Raw genomic sequence first — 22,090 nt, forward strand, 5'->3', positions numbered from 1 at the left:
TATTACCAGTAAATATGGAGTGCCACAAGGATTTGTCCTATGTCCTCTGCTATTTTCAATATACATCTTGCCCCTTGGTAATATTATTAATAAATACTGGATTAGTTTAAACTGTTATGCTTATGATACTCAACTATATATCTCAATGAAACCAGACAAAGCTTCTAATCTTATCTAAGCCTACAGAGTGTGTTAAAAATTAGACAGCAACTTGTTTATTGAAAACCATATTCCAATAATACAAAAACAGCATGCTTCCATCTTAGAAACATGTTACCGGTTTCTGATACAGAAGAGCTAGTTCATGGATTCATGACCTCCAGACTGGACTATTGCAATGCACTGCTACAGTAGGTGGTTGTCCTGCATCTTAAAAAAAAAAAAAAAAAAAAAGAAGCTACATGTGGTCCAAAATCCAACGTCTAGAGTTCTAGAAGTCAAGAAAATATGATCACGTTACCCCAATTCTACAGTCTCTGCACTGGCTACCTATTAAGTTCCGTATCAGTTAGAAAATATTATTACTCAACTATAATGCACATAATGGGTTAGCTTCTAACTATTCTTCTACCTCACTACAATCCATCATGCTCCCTAAGGTCACAAAATTATGGACTTTTGGTAGTACATAGGATAGCAAAGTTCACTAGAGGAGGTAGAGCTTTTTCGCATTTGGCTCCCAAACTCTGGAATAGCCTTCCTGATAATGTTCCTTTAGCCAAGAACCGCTAATGTTAGTCTCAGCTCACATAATGTAGTGCACACACACACACACACACACACACACACACACAGTCACTGCAGCTGTGAAATGAAATCTGTTGGGAAAAATCCACACAGTTAGCAGCTAAAGAGCAACTCTTAGATATCTTAGATATGTATCACTGTACTACAACAACAGCTATTTGATTTATTACATGGTAATAACACATGCATTACTAAGTCTCCTGAGACCCCGCCTCTACACATAAGGAAATTATATTTTATTGAATTTCTCTGAGACTGTATATGACACAGTTTTATTTTTATTATTATTTTTTTACAGTCTTGATGTCTTATACATAGCACATTGAATGTTTCACCATGACCACTTCCTCTCCTTAGTCTTCAAAATGTCTGATATTGATTTAGTGACAATCTTATGTAAATAAGACAGCATTGATAGTCATCAAATAGACATTACAGTGCAAACCTGGGACTGCGTCTGTGTTACTATAACCCTTTCAGCACAAATGCCATTCATTTTACTGCTGTATATCGACCCCCAAATGTGACAAATTACTTTTTTTCTTGGCCTAGCTGAAATACTTAAAAAAGGAAAACATGAAAGGAAACAACCCTCTACGGACAACTTGGCAATTGAATCGCCATTGGCTAGTAAATATTTTAGTTTACTCACCAGACTGATATATAAATAGAACTTTAGTAATTAGAAGTAAACTTGACAACCATGTTTAAATGCATTTTAACTGAACATTTTAACTGGAATGGCGGTGGTGCTTTTTTTGTCATTCAGTGACTCTGTAAAAAAAAAAAAAAAGGGATGGGGGGGGGGGGGGGACTAACAAAAATACTGATAAGTTAATATTGATACAAATTCTAATTAGAAAAACTAGAAAACACACTAAAGTTACTAAGGATTAATGAGCTGCTAGATTCATGAATATTAATCATGTTTTGTGCATTCGCTGGAACTGATTTGCTGAAATCAAAACGGACGATAATAGGTGAGCGCCAGCCAATAAGATTGCTTTTTAAGGTTAATGAATATTTTACAGTGCCCCTGTTAAAAACAAAAACAAACAAAAAACAATAGACTTATTTTGGTATGCTTTTATTTCTTCTAAGAAATTTTAGGAGAAACATTGGTTACACTTTATTTTAAGGTCCAATTCTTGCTATTAAAAAAAAACATTATCTAAAAATTTTGCCTCAATAAACTCCCAATATGCTGCTTAATAATAGTTAGTGAGGTAGTAGTTAAATTTAGGTATTGATTAGGATTAGAGATTTAGAATATATTTGTGCAGAATATGTCTTAGTGTGCATTAGAGTATCAACTTGTTTCAAAAGAAAAAATTTCACCAAAACCTATTTTGCAAATGCGGTAAACTAACATTAAGCATGTCTTTATTCACCTTGAAATAAATGTATTTAGCAAGATCTTATATCGCGTTCAAACTTGTCATGTTTGGTTAGATTAAAACAAACCCTGGTGTAATTGCCCTGTTTGTGCGGTTCGTTTAAGTAAGTGTGAAAACTGCCATCCATACCCTGGTCTGCACCAAACAAGATGGGTCTCGGTCAGCTACCAAACAAACTCTGGTGCTGTTCGAATGACATATGAATGCAACGCGGACCAAATACTTTTAAACAAACCAAAAACAGGTAGTAATGACAAGATGCGACATAATTTGACGACACAAAATGAGCAAACGTGGAGCAACGATGAGATAAAGTGCCTTTTATGATCTCCTTGTGAGTTTGCAGGTGGTGCAAATAAAATCATACGTACATGCAAGAATGAGTGCACTTAGTCCACCAGATGGCATGAGGTGCGTTCAAATTAAAGTGGCACTGAGCAGGCCAATCGGATAATGGGTGCTTTGACATCATACACCCGCAGCGCCGCTTTAAATTTAACGCACCTGTCTGGGTTTTCGGTGAGTTCCGTCATGATATATAGGTCATTCAACCGACCACTCAGGTTGTGAACGTATCACTTTAGGTTTGCTGTCAAAAATGCCAATGTGAACGCTAAGCAGATCAGGATCAAATGTATAATTTTCCTTTTTGGTCCAGACCAAATGAACCAAACCAATGGAACTACAAGTGTGGACACACCCTTAGTCTCCATACTAAGAGAGAGCGATATCAGGACATCGGTGGCAATCGTGAGAAAAAAAAACATTCCTACAATCGCCATACATCAACAAAACTATAGATCACACTTGAGCTCCATGAAACAATCACAGCACCAAACCACTCCAGAAAGATGGATTGTGCCACTTAACCCTCCAACATATTTACACTCTATGTCCTTCTCAAACGCAAAGAGCATGATGTGATGGATGTAATATGGTGTCACAATTACTGCATGATAAATCACTAATAATCACTGCTATTGACTGCAGCAGTAACGTACCTTAAACACATCATTAATTACATAATGGTTAAAAGCATTTAACATTTCACACAAGGGCCTGGGTGAACAGGGTGTTCTTCGAGCACATCTGGCATTGCTCAACTAAACCTCCCATCATTCCTCTGTAATCCACCTGGCATGTGTGTCAGTCTTACCTCTTTTGTGTGTGTGTGGAAGGAGACGGACATGTCCAGCAGTAGTTTTCTTTGTTCCACTCTCCTGACAAAGTCCTGGATCCTGACCTCCAGGTGTCGCGCTGCCTTATAGATCTCCTCGGGGTCACACTCGCCCGTCTGGGCCAACTGCTCAGCCGCTTCCAAAAGTTTATCTGCATTAGTGTAGGTGTTCTGGTCCGGACGAGAGAAGTCGATCAATGAGCATCCGTTTATGTTAACATTTAGAAACTGACATAATATTAGTAAAGTCACATGCATTTATATAGCACTTTAGAGAGTGTAGATTGTTTCAAAGCATCTTCACACTAATAAACATGAAATTAATTTATATATATATTTAACGTGCAGTTCAGTGCATAGCGCTGCGTTCATATTCTGGGTTCATCTGTTTGCCTGTATATAGTATATATTTCTTAATAAACCGTATTCAAAACTTTGACTTTTTATATTGCTTTCTTCTTCCACTAAGCCACGTTAAGTGTTTTCTTTATAACAGTTTCTATGGGCGAGAAAAAGCTTAACGTGCATTTTAGCATCCATGTTTCTGTTGTATTTTGCTTGTCTGTAAATAATATTTTATTAGTAAAATTATTGATAAGGTTATTCATATTAAGAGTGTTATAGTCCTCCAATGTCACTATTTTAGTACATGTAGCCATATTAAGCATTTCAGAATGTCCCAAAACTCTATTTCTTTATACTTTAGTCCAAATTCAGAATGAAACGCTATGAACCGCTTCATTGTGAACGTATGGGGCTGGAAGTGTTTGTCTGAACTCAACCGGTTTTGTGAGAGAACACAAAAGAGTTTTCTCTTCATGTATTTTATCCACCAACATGTCCCTTTAGAGGCTCTGTAAATTACTCTTATCACCTTAAACATTTTCCTCACGTGTGAAATTGAACATCCATTTATAACTAATGCAGTGGGTTATCCCATCCTGGCACACATCGCCCCATTACAATCAGCACGGACCCAATCAGAACCAGCAGTTATCACAAATGATCACCTTGTGGCCTTAACTCAGCCCAAAACAGAATAGCGGTACACTGGCTGCTGAGACAGGAGCATCTTCACTCCAGTGCACACTGTTCCTCACTGTCAGACACAAGGTAAAGCGCTGTCAGGAGAGGGCGACTAATTAACATGAAGTAATTACATGTGTATTCGCCTGCTGTGACTGTGGAGAATGAGAACACATTTACAGCTCCAGAGGGTTTCAATCCTTCATTAAACAAACAGTTATAACATGAGAGATATCATCCGTTTCACTGGCAAATGATAGTCCATAAAGCCCTGCTAAGATAACTGATCAGAGCTGTTTTCTCTCTGTTACACTGTTACCCCATAAACTTTTGTGTGTTTAAAATGTAATATGCTGTCTCTCCTGACTAAGGATATTTCTTTGGATCGCTGTGGATTTGTCAGTGTCGTTTGCGGTCACACATCAGATGTGAACTGGGTCTGATTTGTGGTTATGAAATAGAAGAGCTCATCACATCAGTGATCAGGACCAAAGCCCTGAGACAACAAGCTGTCAACAGACTTAATAGGGAGACCATAATCATCAAATTTGCAGTATTTCAAATGCATGTTTTTTAAATGCAAACTATTATTTTGTATTTAAATACCTTTGAAAAAAAAATTGAATGTATTTGATTAAAACATTTAATCTGAGTACTTTTACATTTTCAACATACATAAGGTCATCCTCCTTAGTAGACTGCTGATTTCCTGCAGGGATGGACAGTATTTCAAATACATGTATTTGAAATACTATTTTGTATTTTGTATTTAAAAACTTTTGGAAAAAGTAAAATGTATTTTGTATTTAAATACATTTAATCTTAGTAATTATTTGTTTTTAGTATTTTTGGATACTTACTGATAGAGGAAACCAGCGGTCTAATAGGGTCCAATTCACACTAATAACTAGTTGCTTATTAGCATGTCTATTATTAACATATTAGCTGTTTATTAGTGCTTATAAAGTACATATAATGCATGACATCCATAATCCAACCCAATACCCTAAACTTAACAACTACCTTATAAACTATTAATAAGCAGCAAATAAGGAGTTAATTGAGGCAAAAGTCATAGTTAATGGTTAGTTAATAGTGAGAATTGGACCCTAAAATAAAGTGTGACCATGAGTTAAAATGAGTTACAAAAGGGTGAATCTTTTTCATCCTTTCAATTTATAACCTGCTCAGCTACTGTATTTGTCTGAACATCCGAGGGGACATTATTAACAGTTTTAGGAGCTACTTTTAAACTTAAGATTGTAGAATTATTATCGTAAGGCTCTCTGAAAAACTTGATTGTAATTGGTCAACGCAACAATCTGCAGTGTCATGACCACTAAAGTGTATATTCAAACTGTTTTAGAGCCACAAGGAAATAATTTGTCAACTTGTATATTAAAATAATAATTGGAAAAATCCTAATGGTTAATATGACACCTGTAGTCCCGTCTCACAGCTACGTGTTTGAGGATAGTGTCAAAAATTATTCTGTTTTGGTTTAATTCTAGTATCTAGATGTTGTTCTCAGTTTTCATGTGATTTGTTGGTTTCCATGGATGTTAATTGGATGTTCTCTCTTCTGTTGATGAACTTCCCCATTGTATTTAAGCCCTCTTTTCTTTCTGTTCTTTGTTCCGTGTCGTCAGTGTTAGATGAGTGTTGTGTGTTTCTCTGTGTGGATTAAAGCTTCTTTAAGCTTTAAGTACAAAATCTCTTGCTTAGATTCTGTAACTACAACACAGTTTGTGACAACTGCGTGTTTTACATTTCTAAACAGATTATTAGCTAATGTACTCTTTAATAATTAATAGTCTCAAGATACTTTAATAACTTCATACATTACATACATTCAAAGATCTAATTTCTAAATGATGGTTATTTTAAATTACTGATAATAACCAATATTAGGGTTCCCTATTCTAAAAGTCGTAAACACTAAAAATATTTTGTTAATAAAACAACGTTTTTTTGGAGCATTTGTTAGCCTTTCTAAAAAAAAAAAATAATAATAATAATTGTATTGCAGTTTGTAATTGTTTGTGAAACTAAACAGCAATTTATAAGTGAAAACTGAACAGTTTTTTTTTTTTGGTCCTCTCTCTTTTTCTTTTACTATAGTGACATTGATAAAAAGTGAATATAATACTTCAAATATAAATATTTATTTATACTAATAAAAAAGTACGCATGGACTTTAAGAACAGGGTCTGAGCTAAATAGCACTTTTTTTCACAATCCTTTATCAGTATTATATTCTTTCTGCTGCTTCTTTGATTTTTTTATAATTTGATTGATGAAGTGAATCTTTATTTTTCCTTTGCTTTCTGTACATACAGTAATCCATAAACTTGTCTAATGTTATTACAGTAGAAACCCTGAGAACTGGCGGATTGTATATGACTGCTTTAAAATGCATTAGGGATTAGTTTGATGTTAGCAGCACTAAAATATGTTATATGTGCTTCATTCCTGATTTGTCTTGATCACACACATACATATATGAGACATGAAACCATCACTCAATCAGCATGTGACCTAAATGTGTTTGTAGTCTTATCTCTTCATCTTCATCAGTCTATTCTTGGATATTATATGTCTTATAAGCAGATGTCAGAATAACAAAAGCTACATATGTCTCGCTGGTTACCAATAATGGCTGAGCCAAAACAAATCCCTTTGTCTCAGGTCCTTCTCGTGACACTGAGACTCGCAATCTGTCTTCCGTGCTATTATGGATTATTCATCTCAGGGGAATTACGTGGATGTGAGAGGCAGGGCTTAGTGTCCAGTGATCTTCATCTCCTCTGTGTGCTGTCAGATTAATACTATGCAATGTATTTAACAACACTTTGTTTAAAAAATATCAGTTCAGCAGGATCTAATCATATTAAAGATGACAAGAAGTGTGGATACAATTAAACATTTGCAATAAAAAATAGTTTTTATATGAAAGCATTGAGTAGTTTGACTCTAACATTTTCTGCAGAAAAAGTAAATGACATTTGCCTCAGATAAAAATGTAGTGTTGTGTTGTTTAAAAAATGAATATGAACATGTTTTATTTGCGTATTTGAGTTCTGAAAACACTATTTGAGACCATTTGTCATTTTCTAGAAATAAATGCTCTAAATGACAAAATGTTGATTTGAAATTTGGGAAAAATGTTGTCGGTACTTTGCAGAATAAAAAAATTGGCATCATTGCTCCAGTCTTCAGTGTCACCTGATCCTTCAGAAATCATTCTAATACGCTGATTTCCTGCTCAATAATAATAATAATAATAATAAAAAATCGAATTATTATCAATGAGAAGTCTTTTGTAACATTACAAATGTCTGCACTGTCACTTCTGATCAATTTAATGCATCCTTACTGAATAAATGCTTTCATTTATAGAAATAAATAAATAAATGTACTGACCTCAAACTAAACTTTTGAACGGTAGTGTATTTCATCACTTAATGTCAGAGCTTATTGTAAGTCTGTCTTGAAAGACTAAAAATGAATGTGATTTTGACTTTGGCAACTCAACTGTTGCAAAACAGTACAAACAACACTGGAATGCAGAGGTTATCCAAACATAATAGAGATTATTTACATACAGAAGTCTCAATTTTACTGCAGCAAAAACAGCATTTGTAATTCTTAGGGTCAGTGAGTGGTGCAAAATAATGAATAACTGAATTACGGCTATTTTTAGTGTGCCTAATGCATTGAAGCTGCTGTATATGACTCAACATATACAGTCCAGTAGTCTTTCTTTGTTCAACAATGCAGTATTAGGGAGGTATGTGGCGGTTCTCCAATAAAATTAAATCATGTTCACCTGGCCTTTGTCTTGTGTGCAATGTAGAAACAACAGCCTGAAAACAAAAGACACATCCCTCTGCCAAACCCAAAAAAAGAGACCAACATTACCACACAACTCTTAAAATGAGTTTACAATAACAAAATATATCTACCGTGAATGTTCACACTTATATCTTCTTCTTTTTTTAAATTTGGGCAGAATGGGAAATGCTCATGATAGAAACGTGTATTTGCATGGTAAAGAAGACACAGCAGATGTGTGCTAGTGGAACACTCAAAACTCAGTCCTGTATTTGTCAGCATCTGATTATAATTGTACTGTTAGACTGTGACCAAACTAGGCACATCATGATAAGTGATAAATCACATCTCTTCAATGTTAATCTGAGTTTTCGTTTGTGAACTGCACTCTGCATAAAAACATTCTGACAGTTGGTTGGTATAGTCTCAGGCTCAAACAGCATAGCCAATGACCACATGGACCTTGCACACAAAAATTGGTAAGAGCCACTTCTGTAAGTTCTGTTTTATCAGCACACATGGACACAAAGTCATGTTTGTACAATGAGAACTAGTCTTACAATCAGTGGCGGCTTGTCAGGGGAGGCACAGCCTACACAAAATTTTGTAGACCCACACCTAATCTAGACATAAAACAATCATCATTATGCGGCCAAACGGGCTGTTTTAGAAACAAATTATTTAGCAAAACCGAGTGGCTACCTGGCTCAGTGAACTTGAACAAACTCTTCTGCTGGCTTTGTCTTCTATTTGACGAATCAAATGGAGGATTAAATCCATGGATAACAACTGGTTTCAATGATATGAAGAATTTAGCAAGAGCTACGGAAAAACATGCAAAGTCTCGTAGCCATATATCTTCCACTCTTAAGCTGAAGATGTTCAGGCGGGTAAGAATCGATGAGGCACTCCGTCAGGCCGCTGCCACTGGGGTACTGCAGCATAACGATTCAGCATAACTGCAGCATTTCATGGTCATGATGAGTCTGCTACAAGTAAAAACAAAGGGAATTTTGTACAACTTCTAGAAACCTTTTCAGAGTTTGACCCAGCACTTGCAGAGCATCTATAGCCACTGTTGTAAATAATGAAATAGATCAAGAAATTCAGTCAACGGATTTCTTTGCCATAAAAGCAGATAACACTACCAGTGTCTCATGTAAATGCCAGCTGTCCATCATTCTTCATTATGTGAATGTCTATGGTGCTATTTGTGAGAGATTTCTGTATTTCCATGATGTTAGTGCCGACAGAGACACCAAATCACTTTCTGAAGTGTTATTGAAAGTAATTCAGAAGTGAATCTGTCAAACATAGACAGAGAGACATTTATTGAAATGAAAAGTATGAATTTTTTCGACTTCTGGACTTTTCAGCATTTGCAGATTTTCTTAACCATAGCGGTTTCCTGATGCTAGCCTTACTTTTAAAAGTGTACCCCTTCTTTGACAGTTGGAGGTTGTAAAATGAACTGCTTGTGGTCTATAAAGAGATGCATTTCCATAAAACGCTGAGTGACTTCCTTCAGATGATCATACAGGTTGATTTGCACAGCACCCTGCCAGAACTGTTCAGATTGCTTAAGTTAATGCTAACGATTCCTGTAACAACTGTGTCTGCTGAAAGGTCTTTCTCTGGCCTGAAGAGGGTGAGAACATATCTTCGCAGTAACTGTGGAGAAGAAAGACTGTCGCACTTGACAACAATTTCTGGGGAGTCAGCCTTAACTGACCGACAAATTAAAGATGACAGGTGTATTCTACGACAGAGTCATAGACATATTTGCCACTAAGAAGGACAGGAGGATGGATTTTGTAAAAATGTAAATATATTGATTTGCTATATACGTACAATGACATTTCCCCACATAAACCATTTAGGTAGCCAACAGCAGGCATTTATTAAGCAGAAAAGAAAGATATTTTAATATCCACGAGCCGTCACTGCTCACAATTCGACAAGGTTTATGAGGTGCATTTATATTTTAAAAACAAATTGTAGAAAGTAGAAACATATAATGAAAAAGTTGATATATAAACTAGGTAACATTTTAGTTTAGAGACCACTTCTCACCATTAACTAGTTGCTTATTAGCATATTGGCTGTTAATTAGAATGTATAAAGCATTTATTAATGTCTTATTGTGCATCACCATTTTGGACCTCTTAATCCTGCTCCATACTTAAAATTAATATTATTATAATTGTCATATAATAAATGCATTTGATTACTTAATTGACTGTTAAATAAACTTCATTTAATTTTTTTTTATTAAATTAAAACTTTAATTTCAGTTTTAGTGTTTCTATTAAAAATAATTTTGGTGTATGGTGTACTACTATTGACAACAGACAATGAAATGATTTGAAGATCCTTTTTTAAACCTGTTTATTGGATGTGCTGCTGTGGTAGCGAACCTGATACTGAACACATCTCCTGAGAAACTGTTCATTTAGTTGTTTCTCACTAATGTCTCGATCTGGAAATAAGTGGTTTAGATAAGAACGATGTTTATTAGTCTGACTGGCAGTGGATGAGTGCTTTGGCTAGATCTAGTTTGGATAAATCTGATCTGATGCAGCTGTTGTCTTACCTGTGCCACCTCCTCAAAGTCATCGTGGCGCTTCTGTAGGGCTCTGGCTCTGTGTAGGGATTTGCCCACACCTGTGTGTTTACTGAGGAAAGCCTCTCCGTGATTCTCTATCCAGTCAATCACCTGCAACACACAAACACACACAATCCATTCAGTGCATGGAGAACAAAAATCCTTTATCACTTCTAAAACCTCTTTAAAGTGTTATATCATCTAAAATAAATCTTCTAAAATAAATCTTCTCCTGAACTCTAGAGAAGACACGGTCACTTCGCTATTTTCACCGGGAGAAAAATCTGAGATGTGAAAGTCTCCATTTTCTCGATTTGTTCTCATTTCTACTTAGATAGAAACATTCAATAAATCTCCTAAGTGATTTTTCTTTAATGCAGGTGTGTATCTAGGTGCACAACATCACAGATGTTTGTTCTCACGGTTAGTGAACCAATCTATATCTGTAGATTAATTTATTTAGTTTTAGGAAAAAAAAAACACCACGCATCTGAGCTCTTTTTTTCTAGTTACACTCAAGGTATTTGTGTTTCTTCTACTACACTTGCGTGTTTGCATGTGATAGAACGAAAATCAAACATGCAAACAATTGCGTCAGTGAGTTCTTGTTTCTGCTATATTGATTAAAGCATCCAGTGCATGTTCTAAAAACAGTGTCTTCTTTCACACGCACATTAACAGAAGCTGATGAGATAAATATAGCCCTGCGTGACGAGTCCTTCACAGGATGCGGCTGCTCAAAGCAACAGTCAGCAGTTCACAGATGGCACCCATTACATCAATCAGTCCAAACACCTGTTTGGCCAAATACATCAACTTATAATTCAATAACAATCATGCATTTGTTTTCGACTATCAGTCATTGTGACTTGCAAGATGGTTAATGCTGTGTTCATAACTATTGATTATGCGTTGTAATGGCTGTTTACATAAAGCAAATCAAACTTATGATAATAATAAAGTTCAAGAAATAAACAAGGAAATGACATAATGAACTGAACAGGCTGGAGTATTTTGTAAACATTCAGAACTGCTATTACAGTTTCTCCTGTTTTAGGCTGTAATGACAAATAAGGATGTCCAAGATGATGATAAGGAAAAAAGACCATCAGATGTATAATGTCAGACTGATAGAGCATGTTATGGGTGTAAAGCAGTCAGTCTCCTGCAGTCTGTACCACAATGACTCACAACCCTCATTTACTCCAGTTATCATGGTTTCCCAGGTAACCGAGAGGACTTGTGTGCTCTGCTGATAACCCAAGGACTCACTGCTAACCACAACCAGTTCACCACTAACCCCAGACAAAAAGCAAAGAAAACACGGCAGACCCACTCTGATCTTATCAAGATGGGCTCTGACTTCCACAGACTGAGGCACAGATCATATGAAGGGCTCTAATGCAGTCAGGCACAAGAGAGTTTTTAAAGAAACAACTCATCCAGAAATTCTCTTAATAGAACGTGGAATAGAAAAAAAATGATGTTTAACAGAATGTTGACAGTCCACCTCCAAAAAGGACATTTTAGGAAGCACATTCTCATTTGTGGTGAACTATTACTTTAAATTGTAGCATTTGAACACAAACAAGACTTGTGTGTGTAGAAGTGTGGGAGGTCTGTTCATTTACTCTAAACTCAACCTACTCATTGCCTGTATTTAACTACACACTTGAAGATATTTGGATACTTCTCACCCTTCATTACTCAAGAATTGCTAACATTTCAGGGTGAGGCAAACTAACATCACCAAATATGGATAATAATAACAATCTGTCTCTCAGAAAACATCCAGTATGTGATGTCCAATGATCCAGGTTTATCAGAGCCATATGTTTGTGTTTAAAGTGTTTAGCATGTTTCACCTTGATCTGCATTTGAGGGATGAAATCAAACTGCATCAATCAGAGATCAACTTTCCCGCATATCAGAAAATCTATGAGTGATGCTTTACCCAATCAGCACATTAGAGCAACTTTAAACAATCATCGAATGCAAGGTAAATTAAATTATTTCCTTGCTAAACCTACAACACAGTGCATGAACAGAACTGAAACACAGTCCATCACCTGAAATACAATAAATTTGGTATCACCATTACAAACTATGTCTGATTCATGTGCCACATGAGATAGAGACCTACCCACAGAACTTGGGCAGATTGGCCACTCTTGACCACTCCCCAGCCTGTGATGTAAGCATCTGACATAAGCATTACATGATGACAAAGAGCTCCTAGCACATGACCTTAATACAGGAACCAAGTCTTCTTCCTCGTGGCTAAGGCACAAAGGCATCCCTGCGTGATCTTGATCAAGTGAAATGGGTTGCGCCTGTTGGAAAACCCTTTGGTCCTGAGCCACCACTGTGGGAGTCTCAAGTACAGCAAGCCAAAAGGAATGACTCTGGATGCAGCTGCCATCAGACCCATTAGTCACTGAAACTGTTTCACAGTGAGTGACTGGGCTAGTCTGATACTGTTCATAGCTGCAAGAATCGAACTGACACGAGCAGGATACAAATGTGCCTGCATCGTCATCGTATCCCACACCATTCCAAGATAAATGGTGCTCTGAACTGGAGAAAGCGCACTCTTCTTGGTGTATAGCCTTAACTTCATCTCTTTCATAAAAGCGAGGATGACATCTCGATGCCAAACCTCCACATGCTCTGATTGAGCCAGAATCAACCAATCATTTATATAGCTTAGAAGGCAGATGCCCTGGAGTCTAGGAGAGGAGCCAGAGCGGGATCCATACACTTGGTGAAAGTGTGGAGCGATAGTGCTAGGCCGGAAGAAAGAAACCATTATTGGTAAGCTTTGCCCCCAAAAGTGAACCTCAGGACGTTCCTGTGTTTGGTAAGGATGGAAACATGGAAGTATATATCCTTTAGATATATGGTAACAAACCAGTCCTCTGACCTGATCTGAGTCACAATCTGTTTGAATGTCAACAACTTGAACGATTTGACAGAATGGTTCAGATGGCACAGATCTATAATCGGATGTAACCCCCCCCCCATCCTTCTTTGAAATGACAAAGTATGTCTGGGGTTGTATAAACCGGAGGTTGTATAAACTGGAATCTCTCTCAAGAAGAGGAACGAGTTCCATGGTCTCCTTCCTCAAGACTGTGTATACTTCTTGTCCCATTACCAGAGCCTGCTCCGGACCAACTAGAGTGGGGATAACCCCGTTGATAGGAGGAGTACAAGCCAAACTGGAAACAGTTTGCACGGTCCATTGTGAGACATTTAGTAAAAGTCTCCAAGCTGCCAGAAAGTCTACTAAGGTTACCAGTCTCTTGAGGTTTCTGGTGTAATATGAGCGGCCAATGGTGCCCTGAAGCGAAAACCTGGCAGGAACAATCCGATCTGACACTGAGGAGAGATGAGCACAATATGATGAGATATCCTCCGCTCTTCCCCACCTCTTGACAACAGAGCTTTTCTCTTTCATGTCGGACAGGTTCAGCTATAAGTGTCTCTCAGAGGCCACCAAGGCTGCCATGAAATGACCATTTCCTTGGTGGCACTGAGGGACAGATCAATGGCCTGGCGGACATCTTGTATTTCCTAATAGCCATCTTTGTTACCCAGGTCCTTTATCAGGTCAGCCTGGTATGCCTACAAGACTGCCGTGTAAGCCTTACCCACCAAAGCCAAAGTGGATATTAAGGGCTTGGGTAACACTGGAACCTTCAGGGATGATGCTGCTTTCAAGGAGAGATAGCTGGCCAGCGACTGCTCAACCCATGGCATCATCCCATAGCCGTTGTCTTTGTCCAGGAAACACTAATTTGGTTTACTTTTAGGATGAATTTCCTGCTGCTAAGCTGGCCACTCTTTTTAGCCTATCAACAGCAGCTCCTCATACTGAACACACTGACGTGACAAGTTCTCAGTCTCACTCTGTTCCATGCTCACCACATCAACCTCCTCAGAGGAAGAGAGGCAAAGCATGGTGCCCTCCCTCTGGGTGGAAGAAACCGCAGTACAGGCTTCTGAGCCCAGAGAGGGAGCAGTGGATATAGTAGGTGAAAGCAAATAAAAGGCCATGCCAGTCTTTAACCCCTCTGCCAGATCCATTTGCAATCCACAAGATCTCAATCGCCGCTGTGCCTCAGCAAAAGCGGGACAGGAACAGCAGTAAAGTTAAGCTTGAAGTTTAGTACATTTGAGATATGTTTTCTTTCAAGGTATTACCAAATCAAAATAAGTGCTTCTTTAGCACAAAATATTATTAAAAAGTAATGAAAATGTACTTTAAAATAATACTTTTAATTTGAGATGATTACAATCTGAATAAGTGTGTTTAAGAAATGTAATTACTGGCAGTAACTTAATTAAGATGTTTAATTACACCTAATATATTTTTAGTCTTAGCTTTTTTATATCAATATTATTATCTGCAAGGAATTTATATATATATATATATATATATATATATATATATATATATATATATATATATATATATATATATATATATATATATATATATATATATATATAAATTTAATTTAATTTATTTTTGTTTTAATTAATTTGTGTGTGTGTGTGTGTGTGTGTGTGTGTGTGTTTGTGTGACCAATCACGGAAAGTAGGGACACAATTCAGCTCTGGGGCATTTTGAGTTATTCACAGATTTTGAAAGTGTAGTCTCCAAGCTTTCCAACGATGTGTAACACATGGAAATCTGATAATATTTGGAGAAGGTGTGGCCATTTGAAGGTAGGCACTCAAAAAAACTAAAAAAGCAGAAAATAGCCTCTAAAGGTTGTGCAGTTCTCACCAGTTCTCACTGCTGTGAGTGACAATGGGGCTCATTTACATCTCATTTAGATGCCTCCAATTAAATAAGTCGTTCTGGCACACTTTCTCTTTGTCGGGGTCTTCTTTGTGGATGTAACCATCTCCGAAGTTTGCACTGTGCGTCTGTTTGCCTCTAAATTTTACGGATTTTCCCAATTTCTCTGTCTTTATCCCCATCAAATGTTACTATCGATATAGCCTCTGATATCTTACAGTCCAACTCATATAACAAAATAACAATAACACAAGAAAAAACTACCTGCTTATCCAGTATGGAAATACAGACAGACAATGAAACGCCCCTACTGCGTGCTAGAATCTCCGACAAACAAGCTGATTTCAACCTCAAAATGTACGCTTTTAAAAATACCAATACTGCTATCTCAAACATGGAGAGGCTTCTTTGTGATATCAACTAACAGATTCTGCAAAAAAACGAAAATCACCAATTTAAAAAAAAAAAAACGCTTTTTTCTCATTTTGCTCGAAAGTTGTGCTGCCGACTTGTGTCACTGGTTTCCGTGACGGGTCACACACACACACACATATATATATACACTTTTAAGATTTGAGGTCACTACAATTGCACAAAGTTTATAACTTTGGAGTCATAAGGTTCAGAAGAGAGAATGGAGAGGATTAAAAACAACTGATACTGTGCTCATAACGACTGAAACTGATACAGGAGTGGAGTAAAGTCTGTTCAGTGTAATGAAGGGTGTCATCTGTGCTGCTCTCTTTGTCGGGGTCTTCTTTGTGGATGTAACCATCTCCGAAGTTTGCACTGTGCGTCTGTTTGCCTCTAAATTTTACGGATTTTCCCCATTTCTCTGTCTTTATCCCCATCAAATGTTACTATCGATATAGTGCTCATAACGACTGAAACTGATACAGGAGTGGAGTAAAGTCTGTTCAGTGTAATGAAGGGTGTCATCTGTGCTGCTCTCTGCCCTGTGTTTGGTCCGAATCTCATCCCCGTTTGGGCTGGGTTTGGCCTCATAGCTCTTTGGTTCTGATTCAGATCTTGATTTGTCTGGGTCTGTTGGCTGTTCTACAGGACTTTTAGGACTTTTATCTGAATCCAGGCCCAGAGCTGCCACATGCACACTGAAAGAGGCTAATGGAGCGATATTAACTGCTCCTCTGGGCAACTATCCAGCACTGAAAAAACTCAAATAAAATCTACACTCTTGAGTATAAAACTGTACAACTCTGAATTTATGGTGAACTGTTGACAAATTTTATCTTCCAGGCATCCTGCACTTTAAAATTATGGATGAATTACAGCACATCTAAGAAAAAACATGAAAACTATTCATTTATTTACTAGTACTTATGTGGTACCATAGTAAAAATTATGACATCATATGGCAATAACGTTACTTTGATATATCACAGTATTTTACCCTGTTTACGTAGCTTGGTATATTCCATACATTGCACTGCAAAACTGCTATCTAAGTAGGGAACTTAGTGAGAGAGTCTGTGAGAGTGTAAACGTATGTGAGCATTCATCTACCTGCTGGACATCCTGCTGGAAGACACAGAGCTGCAGTCTCTGATGCAGACGGACTTTACGGTGCTGCCAGTTGCTCTCCAGACGTCTTTGGTGATGAAGGACCTCATGGACCACGTCCAGAATACAGTGCACGGCTTTAGAGTAGTTAGCTGATGCAGTCAGAGACTCTGAGTTACCGGGACTCAACGGTCGCTGAAGAACGTCCAGCAAAGCCTTACCATCCTGACTCACCTGCAGAGAGAGAACGAAATAAGAACTATTAAACAGCAGGGGTGCATTTATTTTTTACATACTCATAGATTTTCATGATTTGCTGTGGGAAGAACAATTTTTACGTTACGTTCACAATACGTTCACAATTTTTATTACTTGAATCACAAACACACAACATCAAAAAAGCAGACCTGATAAAACCAAACTAAACAAAGGGGCTATAAACACAGAACAATTAGGGGAACACAGGTGCATGGAAGGGTCATCCTCGCACCATTGACACAGGGTGGAAATTTGGGAGGAGGCTCAGGAGGAGGACGGACACCCGGGAGGGGGCCAGCAGACATAGTCCATGGGGGTGACGAATTAGAGAGGACCCAGGGAAGAGACAGGAGGGGCTTGGAGCAGGAGGATCCAAGCTGGAGCCAGGCCACAGCCATTACGATGACTCACGGTGGAGCTGACGGAGGGAGGAGCCATGGAGGAGGAATGGCAACCAACTCCAGGGGGCTGACCAATGGTGGCGGAGCATATGGTGGAGGAGCCTGAGGTGGAGAAGGAAAGCAGATGAGCCAGAGTGATGGGAAGGATCCAGAGGTTCTAGGCGGAGCAGATGGTGCCGGCAACCAACGCAAAGGCATGGATCTGGAGCCGGAGGGAAGAAAAGATGAAGGGAGCGTGGCAGAGCTAGTGGACAACCAGGCCACAGCAGAGAGGAGGGAGCTAGAAGCTATGATGGAGCTGGATGGGTCAACGGGCCGATGTGGAGTCCGGAGCCCAGAGGCTGGAAGTGGAGATAAGGGATACACTGGAGATATGCTGGAGGATGCCAGTTCTGTGGAGCTCGCACTGTTTAGATGGTGGAATGAGGGCGAGCAGTGTGGCTGCCAGATGACTGCAAAGGAGGAGGCATTTGAGAGCCTCCTGAGAGAACTTAGGAATGGGAGCCCTCTCGTCTTCAGTGTGGCACAGTCACCACGCCATACAAAACTCACCCTCAGCCGCTGAGCAGGGGGCGGAGTTACTCTCTGTGCTCACATTGTCTGAGGTTTTCTCCCTTGTGGTGGGTGTTGTTGCCAACTCACACACCTTGACTGATGTCATCAGCAGCTCTGGCTCCATGGCATTCCTCAGCTCTGTTGCTCCGTGCGACGATGGCTCATTGGTCACGGCGGGCTCTGGCTCACCATCAGCTGTGGGCTTGGACATGCACTCCGCGCAGCGGGAAGACTGTGGCACTGTGTCTCGCCAGTGTCCACACCACCTCTCGAGGACCATCTTTGGACGACGGTGCTCTGAACTCAATGTTAATACTGGCATCATAGAACGCACATAGTGTGTCGTCCGGGTAGCTGGTGGTATTTGCTAGTAGCAGGAATAGTCTAGTATGGTCCTTGAGAGCTTTATCTCCCTGCTCCAGCAGGAAGAGGGGGTATTCGGGGCGAAGAAGGGCATCCATCCTGGGAAAACAATGGAAAAAAGACACTGGGAAAAACAAGAAAACAATTGGAGGGGAAAACACGGAGGTGACTGTTTTTGGTGGACTCTTCTGTCATGGTTCGCTGTCGGAAGAACAATGGAGACAAAGAAAAACATTCAAAATCTTTAATACTTGAATCATAGGGGTAAATCCACAACAAGAACATGGAAACACACAACATCCAACAAGTAGACCAAAAAAAAATAAAAAAATAAAAAAATAAAACAGCTTGGGGCTATAAACGCAGAGCAATTAGAGGAACACAAGTGCATGGAATCATGAATTAATCAAACTAAACAAGAACAGGAAAAAGACCATAAAAGGAAACACAGGAAGAACTCTGGAGGCAAAATGGATCCAAAAATCTGACATAGATTAATTTCTAAATAAATTTTTTAAATAAAATTAGACTCAGATTTTAATGGTTCATTTCAGGCATCTTTTCATTAGTGAATGTGTTATTGTTTAATGAGATACATATATTATTAATGCGATAAATATAACTAACAAAGTACTACTTGTGTTTGTGATTTGAACAACCACCCTATATATTATTTATAATCATGTATCTCATTCAACATTGCTCATTACCATTTGGTGGAAACTGAGATACTACAGCAGAAATCCGGTGCGTATTTGTGTGAGTGAAACTAACTTTAATATTGTATTGTGTACTGAGGTCAACACGATAACGTGACAGTGAAAGATTCTATGTTTTAAACCAGATCTACAACAGAGCACATTCTCTAATGTCAGCTGTTTAAACAGAGTCATGGGTAAATGATCAAGGATTTGGAAACACAGGGATGAATATTCAATCATACACAGGACACATAAAAACACTGCAGTCTGAGTATGAAGGGTGGAGGTCTGTGAACTCATGTGGTACAACAACATTGTGGCTTTGTTTTCCTGTTATGTCTTCAGATTAATTAGGGCTAGTTCACTAATTTTTTCTAGATCAAACAACGTTAGTACAGCTGGAGAAGGCTGATTACATACCAAACAGTAAGCACAGAGACTGAACCATTTTAGACATTGATTGGTGAGAAAACTATAAAATGTAATGGTGTACATTGATGATCGTGCCAGCTGACACAGCTCCCGATGAAGTGAAATATTTTATTTTATAGATTAGAGAATTAAAATAACTTAAAATAAATAAACTAAAACTAATGAATAAAAATGTATAAATACTATACGAATGAATGAATGAATTCTGGTTGTGTCATTCAAACATTTTTGTACTTTTTTTGGCTTGTTTTCTAAAAGGAAAACATATGCTAGAAGGTGCATTGGCTAAATTTGGCATAAATTCAAACACAGTTGAGTTCTCACCTCTGTATAAGCTTGAGTGACCTGTTCATAAAGCGTATGATGGTGATGAATGGCCAATTCCAGATCCTGCATCTCTGACGGCAGCCCGCCCTCACTGCACATTTTACACCACGCTTCCACACCAGACAGAAACTGCACAAACACAGACCATTAGAAACTACTACACCACAGTCACCATTGTTTATAATAGCATTTGCATGTTACAGGTGATAAATCAGGCACCTGCTCGGATTTCTGATGGAAGACAGCAGACATGGCGAGGATGGTGCTGCGTTCATCGAGAGCAGCGGCGAAGCTCTTCCACTCCTGATCGAGTTGAGTGCTGATCTGTTTGATCTGCTGCGATGCGTAGTGACCTGCCTCCGACAGTCGTGACGCCACTGACATGATTCGGTTTATGTTCACATATGCATTCTGGAAAACGTTAGATCAGAGAGCATCGTGTGAAGGCAGGGGCTATAAACAAACATGGCATAAGAGCAAGCTTTCATATAAACTAGTGAGAATCCAACTTCAGGGTATTTAAATAAACCAATAAATCACTGGAGGTTGTGCAATAGAGGGATTTTACCAGAGACGTGTTTATTTAATTGGAATAAAGATTCCTTTCATCAAATAATATGATTCATTAGTTGGACTGTTTGAATATGCATATACAATATTTATAGCCATATATTAAGAAAACTAAAGAGTCAGAGTAATGATTCCATGAACACAAGCAGACTCATATTAGAATCAAAGTTAATGAGGCATAAAACAACAATCATGCTGGGATAAAGAAGAGGAGGATGAATGAGCAGCGTGTGTGTGTTTGTGTATCTGAGCTCAGATGATTGGGAGGATGATTAAAGTGCTGGGAGGAATTCAGACTGCAGGAGCTACAGAGACAGCTCTCTGAATGAACCAATCAGACTGCATTAGCTGCATAAAGGCTGGTAGACGACCTCTGCTATGATGTTGGGAAACTGGTTAAGCTGGTTAAGTGTGTTCTTCAATACGACTGGGAACATTTGACCAGCTCACCCACCTCCTGAAGGGATAGTTCAGCCAAAAATGGCAATTCAATCATCATGCTCACTCGTGTTGTTTCAAACCCATTAGACTTTTGTTCATCTTCGAACAATAAAATGACTATATTTGTAATATTCTCTCATAATTTTTGTTTACATAATCTAAAAGCTTTCAAACATTCATAAAAGCATTGTGGATGTAATCCACGAGAATCTAACCGTTTAATCCAAGTCTTCTAAAAAGGCACAATCACTTTATTTGATAAACAGAATTATTTTTTTTTTTTTATGCATTCATATAAACCTTGATCAATGCATATACATTTGGTGCTTTCAAGTCCTCCTGGGAAGTTTGTATTTATGAGTTTGAAAGTCAAAAGAATGACGTCAAGCGCATTCAAACTACTTTGGTCAGAGTAATATGTCAATGTAGCATTTCTTAATAAAATTCAACGTTATTTTTTTTATTAGATTTTTAAATAAAGAGTGTGCATCGGATGTGTTTTATCTTATGTTCTTTTCTTGAGTTTCTTTTTTGTATTTATGATTTTGTGATGGTGAGTACGATTTTTTTCTGACATCAAATATATTAAACAGAAGCCTAAATGTGCTTGCCTGATAAACGTGAAAAACCTCATTAGTCCTCATATATCAAGTAAGTCCCATGAGCTGCCATTTATGATTGTGTCTTTATGATTTTGAAAGTGATTGTGTCTCTTCCAAAGATTTGGATTAAACCGCTCAGTAGATCACTGTGGCTTTTCAATGCATGGACAAAAGAATATTAATGTGGAGATTATTCATGTAACAAAGATTAATAACATTCCTAAAAGGTGAATAAATGATGACAGAATTTTATTTATTTTTTGCAAACTTTTCTTTTCAATTGGTATGAATGAAACACTTTCATGACAATCATTAAGCAGTGT

At 38.0% G+C, this 22,090-nt stretch overlaps 1 protein-coding gene across 2 annotated transcripts in view; it reads right to left on the minus strand.

The window, feature by feature from the left end:
- Window positions 1-22,090, minus strand: part of kalrna (kalirin RhoGEF kinase a) — a 205,455-nt gene that overhangs the window by 78,858 nt on the left and 104,507 nt on the right. For both annotated transcript variants that reach the window (XM_052606894.1, XM_052606893.1), the window contains exons 7-11: window positions 20,374-20,565; window positions 20,152-20,283; window positions 17,121-17,351; window positions 10,775-10,897; window positions 3,301-3,492 (exon numbers count right to left, since the gene is read on the minus strand). In XM_052606894.1, coding sequence (XP_052462854.1) covers window positions 3,301-3,492; window positions 10,775-10,897; window positions 17,121-17,351; window positions 20,152-20,283; window positions 20,374-20,565 — 870 coding nt within the window. The remainder of the gene's footprint in view (window positions 1-3,300; window positions 3,493-10,774; window positions 10,898-17,120; window positions 17,352-20,151; window positions 20,284-20,373; window positions 20,566-22,090) is intronic.

Source organism: Carassius gibelio, chromosome A9 (assembly GCF_023724105.1).
Source record: "Carassius gibelio isolate Cgi1373 ecotype wild population from Czech Republic chromosome A9, carGib1.2-hapl.c, whole genome shotgun sequence".
NCBI lineage: Eukaryota > Metazoa > Chordata > Actinopteri > Cypriniformes > Cyprinidae > Carassius > Carassius gibelio.